General features: G+C 39.2%; 1 protein-coding gene across 1 annotated transcript in view; it reads right to left on the reverse strand.

Annotated features, from left to right (window-relative positions):
- Positions 1-17,616, reverse strand: part of LOC124280726 (lipoxygenase homology domain-containing protein 1-like) — a 124,333-nt gene that overhangs the window by 23,392 nt on the left and 83,325 nt on the right. The window contains 16 exon segments of the mRNA XM_046716711.1: positions 978-1,094; positions 1,391-1,569; positions 1,971-2,155; positions 3,217-3,325; positions 3,807-3,911; positions 4,235-4,386; positions 5,030-5,163; positions 5,311-5,462; positions 5,742-6,072; positions 6,515-6,673; positions 6,675-6,763; positions 7,828-8,020; positions 8,440-8,633; positions 9,898-9,971; positions 10,396-10,553; positions 16,052-16,206. Of these exon segments, the coding sequence (XP_046572667.1) occupies positions 978-1,094; positions 1,391-1,569; positions 1,971-2,155; positions 3,217-3,325; positions 3,807-3,911; positions 4,235-4,386; positions 5,030-5,163; positions 5,311-5,462; positions 5,742-6,072; positions 6,515-6,673; positions 6,675-6,763; positions 7,828-8,020; positions 8,440-8,633; positions 9,898-9,971; positions 10,396-10,553; positions 16,052-16,206 (2,486 nt within the window).

The raw sequence follows: 17,616 nt of genomic DNA on the forward strand, positions 1-17,616 counted from the left end.
TGACAATACAGATTATGGCCAATCAATGTTTTTGAAAGGACCATATTGTTCTAAGTGATGGACCAATCACTGATGAGGTTTGAATCACATGACCTGGAGGTAGAACAATCTGGCATTGACAATATGGCTTATGGCCAATGTGTTCTATGTCACTAAAACCTAATTTGGAGATAATGGACTCCAAATATTCAAATCACAGTTTCTTATTGTTTATTGCAAATTGTCCAATCAAATTTACACATGAGGAGGAAAACAATGATCTTTAACATTCTAAACCATAATTTGACCCAATTGCATAGACATAATTGACCATTTGGTATTGTTTATGTGGAGTTGGAACATTCACTTTAGATGAAACTGGTCTTGTCATAAAACCAAAGTGTTCCAAGTGCAGATTCTATGAGAAACGTGCACTTTATATCAATATGATAGAACCATAACCACTGCTGAAGTGAAAATGTTCAAGAATGTTCCTGAACATATATCACTGCTGTGTTGGTTGACACTGAGAGGAGTAAATTACTTTAGTGAAGGAAAAAGGACAAAAGAGATATTTCAACCAGTTCATAAAATATTTGGGAAGGACTGTATGTAAGTACCTGTTGTTTGTTCTTGAATCCAAGGATAAGCAGCAGAAATATACAAGGCAAGAAAACTTCAACTTGCAGTTTATAATATTGTTTATAAAAAAACAAAATGTTTACTAAAGTTACAAAGATACATGATGCACTTGAATCTGTATTGAAGCATATCATTAACAAATTATTTTAATTATAAGGATATCAGAGACAGTACTAAACACTGACACCAGTCTCTATGATAACTCCATAATTCAGCCTGATTTTGTTGTGGTGTTGTCTGACATAAATATAAAATGAGTAGTTTCCATTTCTACTGCGTCATTTCAATGATGACTAGATAAGGCAGCCATTGTTGCCAACAAATCCTCCTATTTGAGAAATACACTGGCCCCTCACCTTTCCTGTTGTGTGCAGTTTGCGGACATCCACCTTGTTCAAATGCCAAGCAGCTCCAAACCCGGAACCATCATGGCCGATACGGATCTTCTCAATGGTCTGACCGACATCTTCCAACTGTTAACACAATAGGCAAATGAGAAAGAACTGAGGAGAGGCCATTACTCTGTACCTGTTTACACTGTCTAAGGAACTGACCAACCCTTTGATATTCTGGACAGGACTTGGATTATTTAAAAAAGATAATAATTTGTTCATGAAAACAATGCGAAAAAAGCTCTCAGTTGCGACACCCAAAAAATGTTCACTAGACATGGAGCTTCTGCAATTATTTCAGTGAAAGAAATTAGAAACAACTCAAATTAATGTACCGATAGAGTGGTTGGTTTCTAACTGAATAATGGCAAGATTACCTCAACAACAAATTTGTCGGCCGCCGCCTTGTTGAATTTCTCCTTCCTCTCACGCTTGGTGTTACATAATGGCTTCTGCTGCGTACATGTTTCCTTGCCATACAGGACGATGAACACATCTGCGTCTGTCCCAGCTCCGGAGCGATCGCTCGTGTATGTTGTAATCTCATAGGGAATGCCTACAACAGAGGGGGAGGAGTTTCGGTGATGAATGATTTTGTTCTGTTAATTACACATTTTATGAGTGAGTGAGTATAGTTTTATGCTGCTTTTAGCAATATTCCAGCAATATCACGGCAGGGGACACATGAATAGGCTTCACAAATTGTACCCATGTGGGGAATCGAACTCAGGTCTTCAGCATGCTGAGTGAACGCTTTATACTTTTACATATCAAACTAATCCTTAATTCCTGACAAATAGTGTGAAGCACTTGGTCAGTGAAACAACCTAATCCTTATTCAGACATTTCGGTCACAAACATTGATTGTCAGAATCTGAAAAGCAGGAATCATCAGAATGGTATATATTTCTTGTTATCATATCTTCTCTCTGATCAGAAGGTTTCACCAATTCTTACATGGTATGTATTCTTGGGTAGCCAGCTCCTGGGGAAACAGTTCCCGCTCGATGGCGCCATCGTCCTCTTTCTCTCCAAGCCAGCGATTGCAGGGGAAAGTCCACATGCGACCAAGGGAGGGGCAGTCGATGACGACGTTGTCCAGATGCCATGCTGCACCACCACCAGCGTTGTCATGGCCAATTCTGACAAGAACAGATATGTGAGAACATTACCGATTCCTGACATTAAAACACAGGGAATGAATGGTCAAAAACATATTCACAGAAAACATATGACTTTTATTTATCTAAAGCGGGTTATTAAATGTTTCTAACCAATGGTTAAAACTATCATCCTTTCCATTTGAAATACAATCACAAAATATTGCGAAGATCATTATTCATTACGACAGAAGTTGTGCTAATGTTTTTACAAGTGATTTACAAACCATTCCAGCATAAAGGAATATTACTTACAAAAAACAAATACTACAAACTGCACTTTACGTCTTGATAGTGATGAACATCATAAATTGTGTTCTGATCACATATTTATAACTGGGAGTCTATATGTGGTAAAATTTAGTGAGTGAGTGAGTTTAGTTTTACGCCGCACTCAGCAATATCCAAGCTATATGGCGGCAGTCTGTAAATAATCGAGTCTGGACCAGACAATCCAGTGATCAACAGCATGAACATCGATCTGCGCCATTGGGAACTGATGACATGTGTCAACCAAGTCAGCGGAAATTTAGTGCCAACTAGGTCTGATATGCTGTACATAAACTATATAATCTGTGAAGATCCGGGTTAGAATTGGTCTTCAGCATTCCATGCATGTTGTAAGAGGCGACTAATGGTATCGGGTGGTCAGGCTCACTGACTTCGTTGACACATGTCATCGTATCCCAATTGTGCAGATCGATGCTCGTGCTGTTGATCACTGGATTGACTGGTAAAAGGGTCAATTAGTTACAGACTGCCACCATATAGTTGGAATATTGCAATAGAGTCCAGCTACATGGCGGCGGTCTGTAAATAAACGAGTCGGGACCAGACAATCCAGTGATCAACAGCATGAGCATCGATTTATGCAATTGGGAACCGATGACATGTGTCAACCAAGTCAGCGAGCCTGACCATCCGATCCCGTTAGTTGCCTTTTACGACAAGCATAGTCGCCATTTGTGGCAAGCATGGGTTGCTGAAGACCTATTCTACCCCGGATCTTCATGGATCTACACAATTAGTGAACAATTGCTCACTTGATTTTTTTCAGCTCTCCAATCTTTACACATTCCAGGATAAACTCATCCATCTTGGCCTTCTCAAACTTGTTCTTGTTGGTGAGAGATGATTTAAGAAACATCTTGCCTGAAAAAATGAAAATGCTCCGAATGTAATTTCCTGCTTAAGCTAAAAAAATGTATAGTTCACCCTAAAATATTCACAACCAAGAAATATAAAGTCAGACTGTAGTTTAAAGTATACAGTTACACGTGACTTTCAACAAAATTGATAAAATTCTACAAAAATGAACATCTAGAATGGCCTTCACAAAGTGTACAGTGTACAGTGTACAAAGGTTTAATGATAATGAGCAAACAATTAAACAAATAGGCTACCTCAATGTCCAATAGTTGGACCAATCCTGGGCCTCAAGTAGGAACACAGATTAATGGCTGAGATCATAATTGTTTTATCAGTGAAGATCTGGATAAAATACCTCCTGTACACTGAATTTGATTCTTATTCCCATTTGTGGACATTTCAAAAGCCTTCAAATCTAAAATTGTGAGTTGATGAACACGTGACTAAAGCATCTATACAATATATATGATACACAAATTCATACCTGTGGTGTCTTCCTCTCCGAAGAGAATGACGTAAACATTGGCATCCGTCCCCGCCCCCCACACATTGCCTGTTGTCACCTTCACGTGATACGTTGTCATGGCAGCTGAAGTAAACACATAACATATGGCTTACTTTTGTTTTGTACACAAAACTTTATTGATCATAATTCCTCTTCTATTTGGTATAAATTAACAAGGTGTCTTCCTTTTTCTGAGCTTACAATCTGTTATTTAATGCAATATAAGTAATATGATGGCAAACTGAAAATAATCGTGACTGGACCAGAGAATCCACTATTCACACCATGGACACTGATCTAAGTAGGAGTAGGACGACATGCCTCAACCAAATTAGGAAGCCTCGCTGATTTTCTTTGACAAAGCAGAACAAAAAGGCTGTAGTTCAGAATTGTTCAAATGAATTTACCTTTAGTTTCTAGGGCAATTTCATCTCTGATAGCTGTTGAGTCCTTCCGTGACAGTTTCCTCCGCAGTGACTGGTCAACTGGGACCAGGTCACGTGCTATCTGTCCATCGTCCTGATTGGTTGCCAGCCATCTTTGACAGGGGAAGAAATAGCTGCAAAGAAATAGTGAATTATATAACTGGACATCATTTACAGATTGGTGAATTCATGGTTGTTTGTGATGGTAAGTTCCGACTGATGTCCTGTGTGATAAAACCTTGGCTTTATTACATATCACAGATTGTAAACCAAAAGCCACTGTGTTCTTTAATCTGATTGGTTGAAAAACGTGATCAAATGGTATTAGATTCCCGGAAATTCACTGCGTATTAATACATACAAACATTGCTCACACCATTGTATTGTTACGTCGTCAGCTGTGATGACATCATTAAAATCATATTGTGACGTAAAGTCCAAAGATGTCACAAATGAGCAGTTCCAGATGCTACCATGGGAGACAGCCGAAACGGCCGTCTGATGACATTTCACTGCTGTACCCGTACTCGATGTCAATGAGTGCAGACACAAAAACGTGTGTGGACCTTCTGGTTTACTTTTGTGTTTACAATGTCGACTGACGCAGTCGGTTCCAAATGAATTCCGGTGCTTCAAATACTCAATAACACCCGGAAATTGGCCAACACATGATGTTTATCTCCTAAGTCGAACCAGTTTATCATTAAAGGAGCACTTCAGTTCAGAATTGTAACATCAGTTACCACTTTACTAAGGGACACAACTCTGTACTCCTACCTCCGTCTGCTCATTGGCTCCTCGACTTCCACTCTGTCCAAGAACCAGGCAGCCCCGCCACCTTTGTTGTCATGGTAAATCTTTAACTTGGTCAGCTTACCAAGGTCAATGGCCTTCACCTTGAACACGTCCTCCTGAAAATATCCCATATCAACATAACACTACAGGATAAATCAAAATCATTTTCTGAAAACTTTGTTGCTATTCAAACTGCCATTTTTTTTATTGTACCACATTGTAGTGAGTGAGTTTAGTTTTATGCCGCTTTTAGTAATCAGTACCTGATTTTTCTCAAACTTGTTCGTATGGTTTGATTCTTTCATGTGTCTTTCTCCCGAGTCTCCATTCTCGCCGCAGAGGTTGACGTAGACGTTGGCGTCAGTGCCAGCACCAAATATATCTCCCGTAAAGATCTTCACTGTATACTCCAACTCTGTCAACCATAAGAACGTATATGTAAGAATCCTAAAAGGTTTCACAAATGAAGTAACAATATAACGATGAATTTCAGTCAGTGAGTGAGTTTAGTTTTGCTTTTAGCAATATTCCAGCAATATCATGGCGAGGGACACCAGAAATGGGCTTGACACATTGTACCCATCTGGGGAATCAAACCCGGGTCTTCGGTGTGATGAGTGAATGCTTTAACCACTAGGCTACCCCATGAACAATTTCAACAGTGGAGTTTGTTAATACTACGTTGGTCACAAACCTTTCAGAGTCCCCTTCAGCCTGTTCCCCCTCTCGTCCGTGGGAATCAGCTCCCTCACAATCTGGTTGTCATCTTCCCCCTTCGCAAACCACCGATCCACAAAGAACCAGTAATCCTCCGTCTCGTCTCCATCGTACAGGTCCTCCTCTGCCTCATCCACCCGCTCCAGACTCGATCTGTGCGTCCTTTTCTTGCGGCGTTTCGGCGTTGACGGTGGGCTGTAGCTAGAGGAATCAGACTCCTCGTGATCTCGAGTGTACTTGCGCCGTTCCAGATCGGACGGTCTTCGTCTTTTCTTTGTACCAGACAGCGGTTTTCTTTGAATCAGCATCTAGAGGAAGGAAAGATTTGGGAACAGGTCTTATCTTTCCATTGTGAGCATTAAGTAGTTATAGATTAATCAAAGCAGGATCTAGGATTTTGGAGAAGGGGGGTGCACTACATCATGAAGTCCAAAGTTAAGGGGGAAATGCTCCTCAGGGAAAATCTTTTCATGTGTGTGTGCACCAGCCATCAGGATCCGCCCCCTGTTTATGACTTAAACATTTAATGGTTGTTTTACATTTCATACTGAAACATCTTTTTCACTTTCAACACAATTTAAATGAGTGAGAAAGGTATTCCATTTACATCAGAGTCACCTTGATGTGAGTGATAAGCATAAAGTGATCTAGGTATTAGATGCTTAGCATTCAGGTAAAACCCATGATCACTGGTATGGTGCCATCAAACCTAGAACCTTAATCAAACTGGGATTCAAACCCAAAACTGACCTTCTCCAAGTGCCATCCAGCAAATCGACCAGCACCATCATGTCCAATCCGAACTTTCTGAAGTCGGCCGATGTCTGCCGCCTCAACTTTGAATTTTTCCTTCTCCCCCTGTTCAAAGTTGTCGGTCTTGTTGCGGAGCTGGATCTCTTCTGTCTTCTTGACCTTCTCCCCGCATCTGTAGGAAGACATTGGCGTCTGTCCCTGCCCCACGCATTTTGCTGGTCCAGATCGTTACCTCGTATGGGATTGCTGAAAAACAAGAAGATGAAGATGAATCAAGTCTCTAACTAATATGATGAAAACTGGACTGTATCCTACCATGGTCTTGGTTACATTAGGATGGAGTTCTCTGCAGTGTGATGAAAAAAAATCTAAAGTGGATTGGATGGCCAGGCTTTGGAGCTGTTAACATCATGAAATAGACTCTAAAGTGGATTGGATGGCCAGGCTTTGGAACTGTTTACATCATGACATATACCCTAAAGTGGATTGGATGGCCAGGCTTTGGAACTGTTAACATCACGAAATAGACTCTAAAGTGGATTGGATGGCCAGGCTTTGGAACTGTTTACATCATGGCATATACTTTAAAGTGGATTGGATGGTCAGGCTTAAGGTCCTCATTTACATCTCACCACAATTCCTGATGATTGTATTTTAAAAATATTTGTTTTTATAAAAAAAATTACCCTTAGTTTTTGCTCATCAGAATCCCGTGACAAAGTATATGTAATCCTGTGATGTACCAGTTACAGTGACTGGTGTAACATTGTGCAAAAATGTGCTAAGTGGTAAGTAAGTGAGTTGGATTTTATGCCGCTTTTAACAATATTCCAGCAATATGACAGCAGGGGACACCAGAAATGGGCTTCACACATTGTACCCATGTGGGGAATTGAACCCAGGCCTTCGGCGCGACGAGTGAATGCTTTAACCACTAGGCTACCCCACTGCCCCAAAATTGGTGGGAAGGTACAGGGTGATATTATGCCTCTTCAAAGGAAACCTACACATGTCCATCACAGTTATATCTGGCATTATATTTTGTAATAGGCGATCGGCTGATAAGCCCGGTTAACACATACCTCCTTAACATAACCTTTATAAAATCTTTACATTGTTAGGGACACCCTTAATAACATGTGGGTACAATGGGTGAAGACCATTTCTGGTGTCCCCCACAGTGATATTGCTGGAACATTGCTAAAAGTGATGTAAAACCCAAAATACACTCACTCACTTAATAACATGACTACAACCAGATAAATCTACTTGAATACTGTGACGATGTGTTTGACCCCAGCGTGACCTACTCTTTTCCCGCTGCTCCGTGGATGACGGGTCCATATCTATCTCCAGCTGGCCATCTTCCTCGTCCTTTGCCAGCCATCGGTGAGCGGCGAAGTAGTAATGCTCGCCGCGGGAGGGGATGTCGATGGAGACGTTGTCTAGGAACCAACCAGCACCAGGCTTTGAACCATCATGTCCGATTCGAATACTCTTGATCTTTGAAGGTGTGGATGTAAAGGAAATTATTTAGACTTTTGTTTTAGGAAAAGTACATTTTTCAGTAGCTAACTTCAGTAAAAAGATTGTACAAAACAACCTTAAGTCCATGTTAAGGTATGTCATTTACAGCCCCCTTAGATTGCTTTGTGAAAAGGCACCCTGTCCCTGATAACAAAACTACATTTTCTACACAATTCTGAAACACATCGGATCAATCGCTTTCATTAATAAAATTTGTCATGGCTATAAAAAAATTATTTTAATACATTTCATCTCTACATTTGTCATTTCCAAATGCCACCTCTTTAAATCTCCAAGTGTAGAAATTCATATCATACTCCCCTGTCTGTAGTTTGTAGATGAAATGAACCAATTTATATTTTTACTGTGGAATTATCATTACTATATTTTCATACCTTTCCAATGTCGGAAGCATCTTTGATGAATTTGTCCGTTCTGTTCTTCTCAAACTTGTTGCTTGACGACTCGGATGACTTCAGCTGCATGTTGCCTGTGTCTCCCTTGCTGCCGAATATCTTCAGGGAGACATTGGCGTCGGTGCCAGCATTACGTACATCACCCGTCTTCACGTTTATCACATACCTGGTTGCTATGGAGACATAAACATCCGGTCTTTCACAAGCTTGTCGTGCATGCGCTTGATGTCTTAGTTTATACTTACACAGAAACATTTCACTACCTAGGCTAGTTTGAGTCAACTACCTGAGTTTATATACCAGTATGTAATGATGTAGAAGGCTGAATAAATATATTTTTTTCCAATTTATCTACAACTCTCAAACCTAAGATGGTCTATACATGAGAATACTACAACGGGACATATCAAATGCATAAACAAGACAGTTGTCTCCCTTCATTTGGCATATTTAAGGACTGAACTAAAATTATGCATCAGCCAGACAATAAAGGTGTATATTGTCCCAATATTGTGTATATTGTCCCTATAGCAGTAGATCCTGTTTGTTTATTTATTTTGTTTGTTTGTTGTTTAATACCACACTCAGCAATATTCCAGCCATATGATGGCAGTCTGCACATAATCTATTGTGGACCAGACAATCTAGTGACCGACATCATGAGCGATCACATTGATCTCCTCAATCGGGACATGATGACATGTATCAACCAAGTCAGATAGCATGACCATCCGATTCCGAGTTCTAATCCAGATATTCAAAGTATATAGCAGTATATCCATTTATATAGTGCTATGACCGCAGTAGTGATAAAATATACCTATATACTATTTCTTTTGTGTGGTTTGCCACTTGTCCAACAAATGTTTTTTTATCACTTCCTCTAGTTAGCACTACATTTAGGGACCGTTCATAATTTATGGCTAGAGGGGGTGATGATGATTTTTATGGAGACGCATGTACAATTATTGTGAGAAAGACCCCCTAAAATTTATGTACAAAATAAGTGACGTCCCCTACATGTCATGTACAAAATCAATGACCCCCCCCTCCCCTTCCCATAATTTCTAAGCATAATTTTATACATATTTTTATGTACAAAATTGCTGACCCCCCTAGTACATGTGTACAAAATTGCTGCCCCCAGCTCCCTAGAACAAAATGGGTGACCCCCCTTAAAATCATCATCATCACACCCCCTAGCCATAAATTATGAACGGTCCCTTAAAAGTCCTCTTAACCACTTTCAGTCAATGAAAAACCAACCAACTTCAAAGATTATTAAATAAAACAAAAACCACCATTCCATCATAATGATCAACATCTCAAAATATGTTTATAATTTTTGTCTCCTTTCTGTGTATACAGGGGCAGATCACTCTAACTGTTCGGGGAGTAAATGAAAGGGCAGATAACTCTTCTACTGAGTGTACTTACTACTGAGCATCTGTGAACCACTGGCTGTGATGTCCCGCTCAATGTTGCCATCATCCTCATCCTCTGCCAACCACCTAATCATGGTCAAAGTGAGGATTTTGTAATGATTTCCATGTGATACCATGATATATCTTCTAAACATTTCTCTTTGATACAGCAAGAAATATTGTTTTGTTCATGGCATTCGATATCAGTATCCTTGCAACTTATGGAATAGCAATCATATTTAAGACAACGTTGATTTTCAAAGTGCACCTATTTTTCACATAGTTAAAATCAGCACACAGAAATGTATTGCATGCTGTTTTCGACCAGTTAGGTAATCCAGTATTTAAATGAAGTAACCTAATAAAAATTATATAATAAAATCACAACCAAACAAAATAACTGTGGTGATTATATTTTCAGGAATTTGTGGAAGTGAATCCGAAAAATGTTGTCATTATTTTGTTGCCAAAACTGTAAATGTTTTATCATCTCTTGAAATCTAGTTTTTACCTATTGCACTCAAAAGTGGTGTCATATTTTGTCGAACCAATCTGTTTCACAATTATTTTGTCGAGGAACCAACCGCTCCCTGGGCCTGTTCCATCATGACCAACGCGGATCTTGTTCAACTTCTTCAAGGTCACAGCCTCAATTTCAAATGAGTCAACCTATAACAGACAGGACAAAGTGTGAAACACGGCTCAGATATGCTGAAGATATTGCTGATAATACATGTCTATGCAAATGATTCCTGTAAATGAAAAGGACAGTCAAACTATTACCATGACAACCTTGACGAAAAATATTTCACATGTTGAGTTGCCATATTTGTATCACAATCTTTAGAGTACATCCTGAGGGTAATATAAACCAAACTGGTTAAAAATATTTCCATTTATTATATGACCAACAATTTAATATGGATAAAATACATGCATGAAAAAACAAACTCTAAAACACAGTTAAAACTCAATCTGTTTTACATTAAAAACAGATATCATGCATTTATCACTAAATCACTGGGGACCACAATACACATGGATTTTTTACTGAATAGACAGAGCCCAGTCAAATTGTACAAAGCAAGCAGTTGTTAAACTACACCAGTATAAGTCATGCCATATTGTACATGTTGTTATAACATGCAACACATTTAGTTACCACAATGTTGTGGTATAAACCTACAGGGTGTTGGGGTAGCCTAGTGGTTAAAGCGTTTGCTTGTCATGCCGAAGGCATGGGTTCGATTCCCCACATCGGTACAATGTGTGAAGCTCATTTCTGGTGTCCCCTGCTGTGATATTGCTGGAACATTGCTAAAAGCAGCGTAAACCATACTCACTCACTTAAGGCCTAAATATGTCATAATAACTATGGGAGTAGCGTATCACCCTGGGTGATCCCAGTAAGAACTGTCCGGATCCAACATAGCTACTATGTCAACAAATAAACAAGGGTACCAATTATAACACACATGCTCTCTATTACACCATTTAAATAATTGATATTACATAGTATTATGATTATTTGATCAGATAAATTTAGTAAATTTTTATCTGAATTGTTTGAAAATCACAAACATTGTCCCATGTCTTCACTTGATTAAAATATACAATATTTCCTTTACAAATTCTATTTATTTTGAGTGTGGGGAATGCATAAATATACTGCAATAGTGTTTAAAATAGCTCTTGAACACAACCACTACTATTGTAGGTTTAAGCACATTTCAGCAGCTTATGTGATGCATGAAAACCAAGTGATGCTGGCAATTATTGATTCGCGTGATTCGTGTCAACAGACATGTGATGAAAAACGCAAAACCAAATGACTTTACAACCTAAATGAGGGAATTTATATGTTAAAAACTGAATGATCTGAATACAAAAATAGGATGAAAAATCAAACCAATCTAATGAATGTGATACCTACATTGATGAAAGATAATATTAAAGACTTGACATATTTTGAATGAAATCCAGTTTGAGATGAGGTGAGGTGAGGTGACATTGGATTTAACGTCGTGCTTGAGAATATTTCGCTCATATGACGACGTGCATGTGTGTGTATGTGTATATGCGGCTGCTTGTACTAGCCCAGACTTAAGCTGGTTTTATAGTGCTAGCCCACTGAGATACCATGCCGCAGTGAAACATGAATACCCCACTCAGACACATTATACTGACTCCGAGCCGACCAGTCCTTGTTGTACCCATTAATGCCAAGCGCCAGGCAGGGACCAACAAGTACAATACTTTAACGTCTTTTGGTATGACGCGGTTGGGGATCGAACCCGCGACCTTCCGCTCTCTGGGCGGACGCTCTAACCACTACACCACAGAGGCGGTCCAAATCCAGTTTGAGATTTTGAAAATAATTTATAGTCTGACACTGTAACCAATGTAGAGAAGACATTTGATGTGCATGAATTTGTCTTCTTGACTTATGCGTATATTGAATGACTGAATGCTGTTTATTGTTATCTCAATATTGCAGTGGCCCATGATGAATCCAATCTGGACCAGATAAACCCATGACTGACATGACATCGTCAGGCGCGTACCAAGCCAATTTTTTCGTGTAAGCCTGACAGGTTGCAAAATTTTATAGTTAGATTACATTGAGGGCTTGTCCAGCCTTTTTAGCATCAATCATGTGTAACCCCGGGCTTTTTTTAATAATGGTAGCTACGCCCCCTGATAGTTGGTGTATCTGGACAGGCTCATCATCGTCTAGGCAACCACTCATTAACTCCATCGATATACACAGGTAGATGCTGGATTTCAGAAAAGGTTGGGATGCACGTAATATCCAAGTCACGTGTGACCGAGCTGGGGTCTCCGTGAACATTTTAGGTGTTTGATGAAAATGGGGATGCACATCACAAGTCACAGTCTGGTTAAGTCCAGGTTAAGGTATGGGAGTTAGGTCTGCTAGCAGAGAGCTAATAAGGTTTTCAGTGCGAGAGACGTCGTCCATTTCTTACACATCCCCATTGTATCCACTAAAATCACAAGAAAGAGATACAGGGGACCTACTCAGGTGGACAAAACAGGTGAACAAAACAACATAAAATATCAGTACACACACATCTATAAACAGCACCATGAACTCCCCTCCTGCATTATCCAGTGCATATCTTCATTCGGTTGCACAATACATTCTGGACCCACAATGCCTCATTTAAACATTACATTACATACAGACATCTCTACAAATTTACTGTTCTTTCATGACTAAACAGCGGCAAAACAGAAACATTTTTACTTCTGCATATTGTCACAATTACAAAAATTTATTCACAGTCTTCTGAGCTAAAAACTTAATTAAAGTCTTCTGATTTAAAAAACATCACAGCTTGAGTTACTTTTCAGCGATATTGAATGTAGATGCATACTGGGATTGTTTTCAGAACCTGGCTTTTGATTGGTTATTGACTTCAAGATCATCAGCGAGTGAAATCCTGTGTGAGTTCAATTATAGGAGAGATGGAACTGGTGACGTCACCACCAGAATGACGCGAAGGAGGTGTACAGGTCCAGAGTATTTATTATAATAGAATGGAGATATATGACACTGGATCACTGAGGATGCAAGAACATCAACATCAACATCAACATCAACATCAACACAACATCAACAACACCGACAACCAGACATGCACCGGCTGAAGAATATACCAGGGACACTTGCACCAAGAAATCTTAGTTTGAGGACTATCATAAGTAATGAAATGACACACTATTACATTACGACATTATGCCATGCAGAATTGCCTCTCGCCATGACAAAGATCTCTCTATGAAAGGAATGTCTAGAGACCCAACTATATAACAGATAAATGATTAAATTAAACTAATTATTTTTACTAATACCAACAGGAAATAGATTTTCATTTAATGGGTTTTATAAGAAATATTTGTCTCAGGGTTTATTCGACAAAACTAGTTAAAACTGTGAGACAAAGTACTGCAAAGTACTGACAATTTTGTGACCAGTTAAAGCCTCGAGCTAAGACTGCTTTTTGCAAGCATCCCATGTGTGTCTAACTAACTAAATAACAGTTGAACAAGCTATTGAAGCTGAGACATCAATATACTGGCAGCAGGAAGTCACTGACTTAATAGTTTAATTTCAGTTACTATGGTAACCTAAATTATAAGAAATATTTTTTCATTTAAATATTTTTTTAATATTTGAAAATATTTTTCATTGGTCCTACATCTTTATAGTGCCATGAATTCCATTTTTAATTTTTGAATTTGGCAGTTATTCTAGCAGTTTTAAAGGAAGCACAACTATGTACCGTTCACAGTGCTATCACTGACTACAAGTCACAGGCAATGAATGACATTCCGACAAGCTTCCATCGTGATTCAGTTCATTGTCCTGTGATGATGAAGTCGCATTCATAGCTAATGTGATAAAGGCAACTATCTGTTTTCAACCTGTTTGAATAATATATACTCTTAACAATTCCTCATACCAAAGTGCTCATAGTTTTCTTTGAACAGTTCAGCCATAAAAGTCGGTAGATTCATAAAGATTCCTTCAAATCTAACTGGAGTTTAACAGATGCTATTCACTGCCACCATGACAACATTGATGTCACATATCTGAAGGTGGGGAGGGGAGATAACTCTTACCTGACCAGGGGAAAACTAGACAGAAAAGAACAGTCAGTGCAGAAATACATGGATATAGAAAGAAACATATTAATTCCTTAATAATAAACTTTATATATATACTCGTAATAGTAATTTATTTATTTAAAGAGTTTTAATATAATTGTGAGAAAAGAGATGGAAACGATCTTTTTGAGTGTTTTTTTTAAATTCAAATTAGGAAAAAAATAAATTTGTTACATAATTTTTGGTAGCCTCATGTATGAAATATGAGAGCAATACACAGCCTTTAACACAGCCAAATGTATTTTCTATAAATAAAATTCAAGTATTTGAAAATTTTTACAGATACAGATCATCAACACATATAAATGTGCCATAGGAATGAAAGCTATGCATTTGAAAAATATATCCGATCAAAGAGGGCAATGAAATTCAGAAGGTTAGAATAGATATTTCTAAGATATTAAATTAATTCAGACTGAAATAAAGGTTAAGCAAGAGTTCTTCAAATAAACATAACCAATAAAATCAACTGCAGAGTTAAGGTGCATCCTCTGGATTCAGGGGTATATTTTCACATTGTTGTGATCAAAGTCATGGATCTTGTACATATTCAACGATAAAAGGCTACAGTGAATGACTAACATGTCATGAATGGTCAGTTGTCTTGACTTATGTAACTATACGTTTTAAAACATTATTCAAACTGTGTACACATTCCATCCTCTATAATCTCCAGGGTATACGTTCCGATAAATCTCAAGTAGTACCCTGGATGCATCTACGGCTCAGCCCGATAACTGTATTACCTCCCATTGCTGGCTTTTAATCCAATCAGGTGTCTCAGCCCTGGAAGTTGAACGTACCAATCACAAGGCTTCTATCATAACTCACATTTGGTTCTTTTTTATCTAACCGATTAAACTTGGCAACACAATTGTTGCAGAGGTACTCTGACAGAGGTAGGAGTTCTTGCATATATTTTTTAAGGTTTCAGACCTGTCAATTTGTCTTTATGATATTTTCCCTAAATCTGAGTCACACAGCAAGCAAACCCTGAAGTTATGGCCGCTATCTTTGATGACGCTGGCAAGCTTGCTTGTAATGGCTTATCTGATTGGCTACTGTGAGAAGGCGGCGCCAGCAAAGGGAGGTAATACAATTATCAGGCTGAACCGTAGATGCATCCAGGGTACTAGTGGAGATTTATGGGAACGTATACCCTGGAGATGGTCGAGAATGGTACACATTCATGAAAAACTTGTAACGTTATGTTAATACTCATGTCCTTGACAACTGTTTACCGATTCAAGAAGATCAATCTGAACCAAAGACAAATGAAATACCTTGAATAAGGATATTAGTCAAACACCAAACAATCTCAGAGAGCAACCCACAGGCAATTAAAAAAGATCCAGATCAACCTTTCCTTTATTTATGGAGTATGGCTCATGTGAAGAGGTCAGAAAATCATAAATCCAGAAAACCGATTGGTCTGGATAAGTCAAAATAAGGAATAATTGCAATGGAAACCATACCTTGTCCTTCTCGAATTTGTTGATGTTGTTCTTCGACTTCCTCAGATTCCGATTGCCGGTGTCACCCATTTCACCAAAGATGTTGACATAGACGTTGGCGTCGGTGCCAGCGTATTGTCTCTTACCAGTGTGGACCTCCACTGAATAGTTCGTCACTGAAGAGAAAATGAGATGAGAACACCTAAAAGTTGCTCATGGTATCAACCACTTGTTTGCTTGCCCCATATTCATGATAACAGAGGTCATTTATATTTGTCACATGATCACAAAGCATGAGCAACTGGTATATATATACATCATTCTGAGGATGTAACCAATAATTATGGTTTAAATGTTTATTTCAGATTAAGGGTCGCAATCAAGGACACAGCTCTGATTTGGACCTTCTACAGGTGACACAATCAAGGTCACAGCTCTGATTTGGACCTTCTACAGGTGACACAATCAAGGACACAGCTCTGATTTGGACCTTCTACAGGTGACACAATCAAGGACACAGCTCTGATTTGGACCTTCTACAGGTGACACAATCAAGGACACAGCTCTGATTTGGACCTTCTACAGGTGACACAATCAAGGACATAACCTCTAATTTGGACCTTCTACAGGTGACACAATCAAGGACACAGCTCTGATTTGGACCTTTTACAGGTGACACAATCAAGGACACAGCTCTGATTTGGACCTTCTACAGGTGACACAAACAAGGACACAACCTCTGATTTGGACCTTCTACAGGTGACACAATCAAGGACACAACCTCTGATTTGGACCTTCTACAGGTGACACAATCAAGGACATAACCTCTGATTTGGACCTTCTACAGGTGACACAATCAAGGACACAGCTCTGATTTGGACCTTCTACAGGTGACACAATCAAGGACACAGCTCTGATTTGGACCTTCTACAGGTGACACAATCAAGGACACAACCTCTGATTTGGACCTTCTACAGGTGACACAATCAAGGACACAGCTCTGATTTGGACCTTCTACAGGTGACACAATCAAGGACACAACCTCTGATTTGGACCTTCTACAGGTGACACAATCAAGGACACAACCTCTGATTTGGACCTTCTACAGGTGTCACAATCAAGGACACAGCTCTGATTTGGACCTTCTACAGGTGACACAATCAAGGACACAGCTCTGATTTGGACCTTTTACAGGTGACACAATCAAGGGACACAATCAAGGACACAGCCTCTGATTTGGACCTTCTACAGGTGACACAATCAAGGACACAACCTCTAATTTGGACCTTCTACAGGTGACACAATCAAGGACACAGCTCTGATTTGAACCTTCTACAGGTGACACAATCAAGGACACAACCTCTAATTTGGACCTTCTACAGGTGACACAATCAAGGACACAGCCTCTGATTTGGACCTTCTACAGGTGACACAATCAAGGGACACAATCAAGGACACAGCCTCTGATTTGGACCTTCTACAGGTGACACAATCAAGGACACAGCCTCTGATTTGGACCTTCTACAGGTGACACAATCAAGGGACACAATCAAGGACACAGCCTCTGATTTGGACCTTCTACAGGT

Source organism: Haliotis rubra, unplaced genomic scaffold (assembly GCF_003918875.1).
Source record: "Haliotis rubra isolate DU_JTF1 unplaced genomic scaffold, ASM391887v1 Scf272, whole genome shotgun sequence".
NCBI classification, from domain to species: Eukaryota; Metazoa; Mollusca; class Gastropoda; order Lepetellida; family Haliotidae; genus Haliotis; species Haliotis rubra.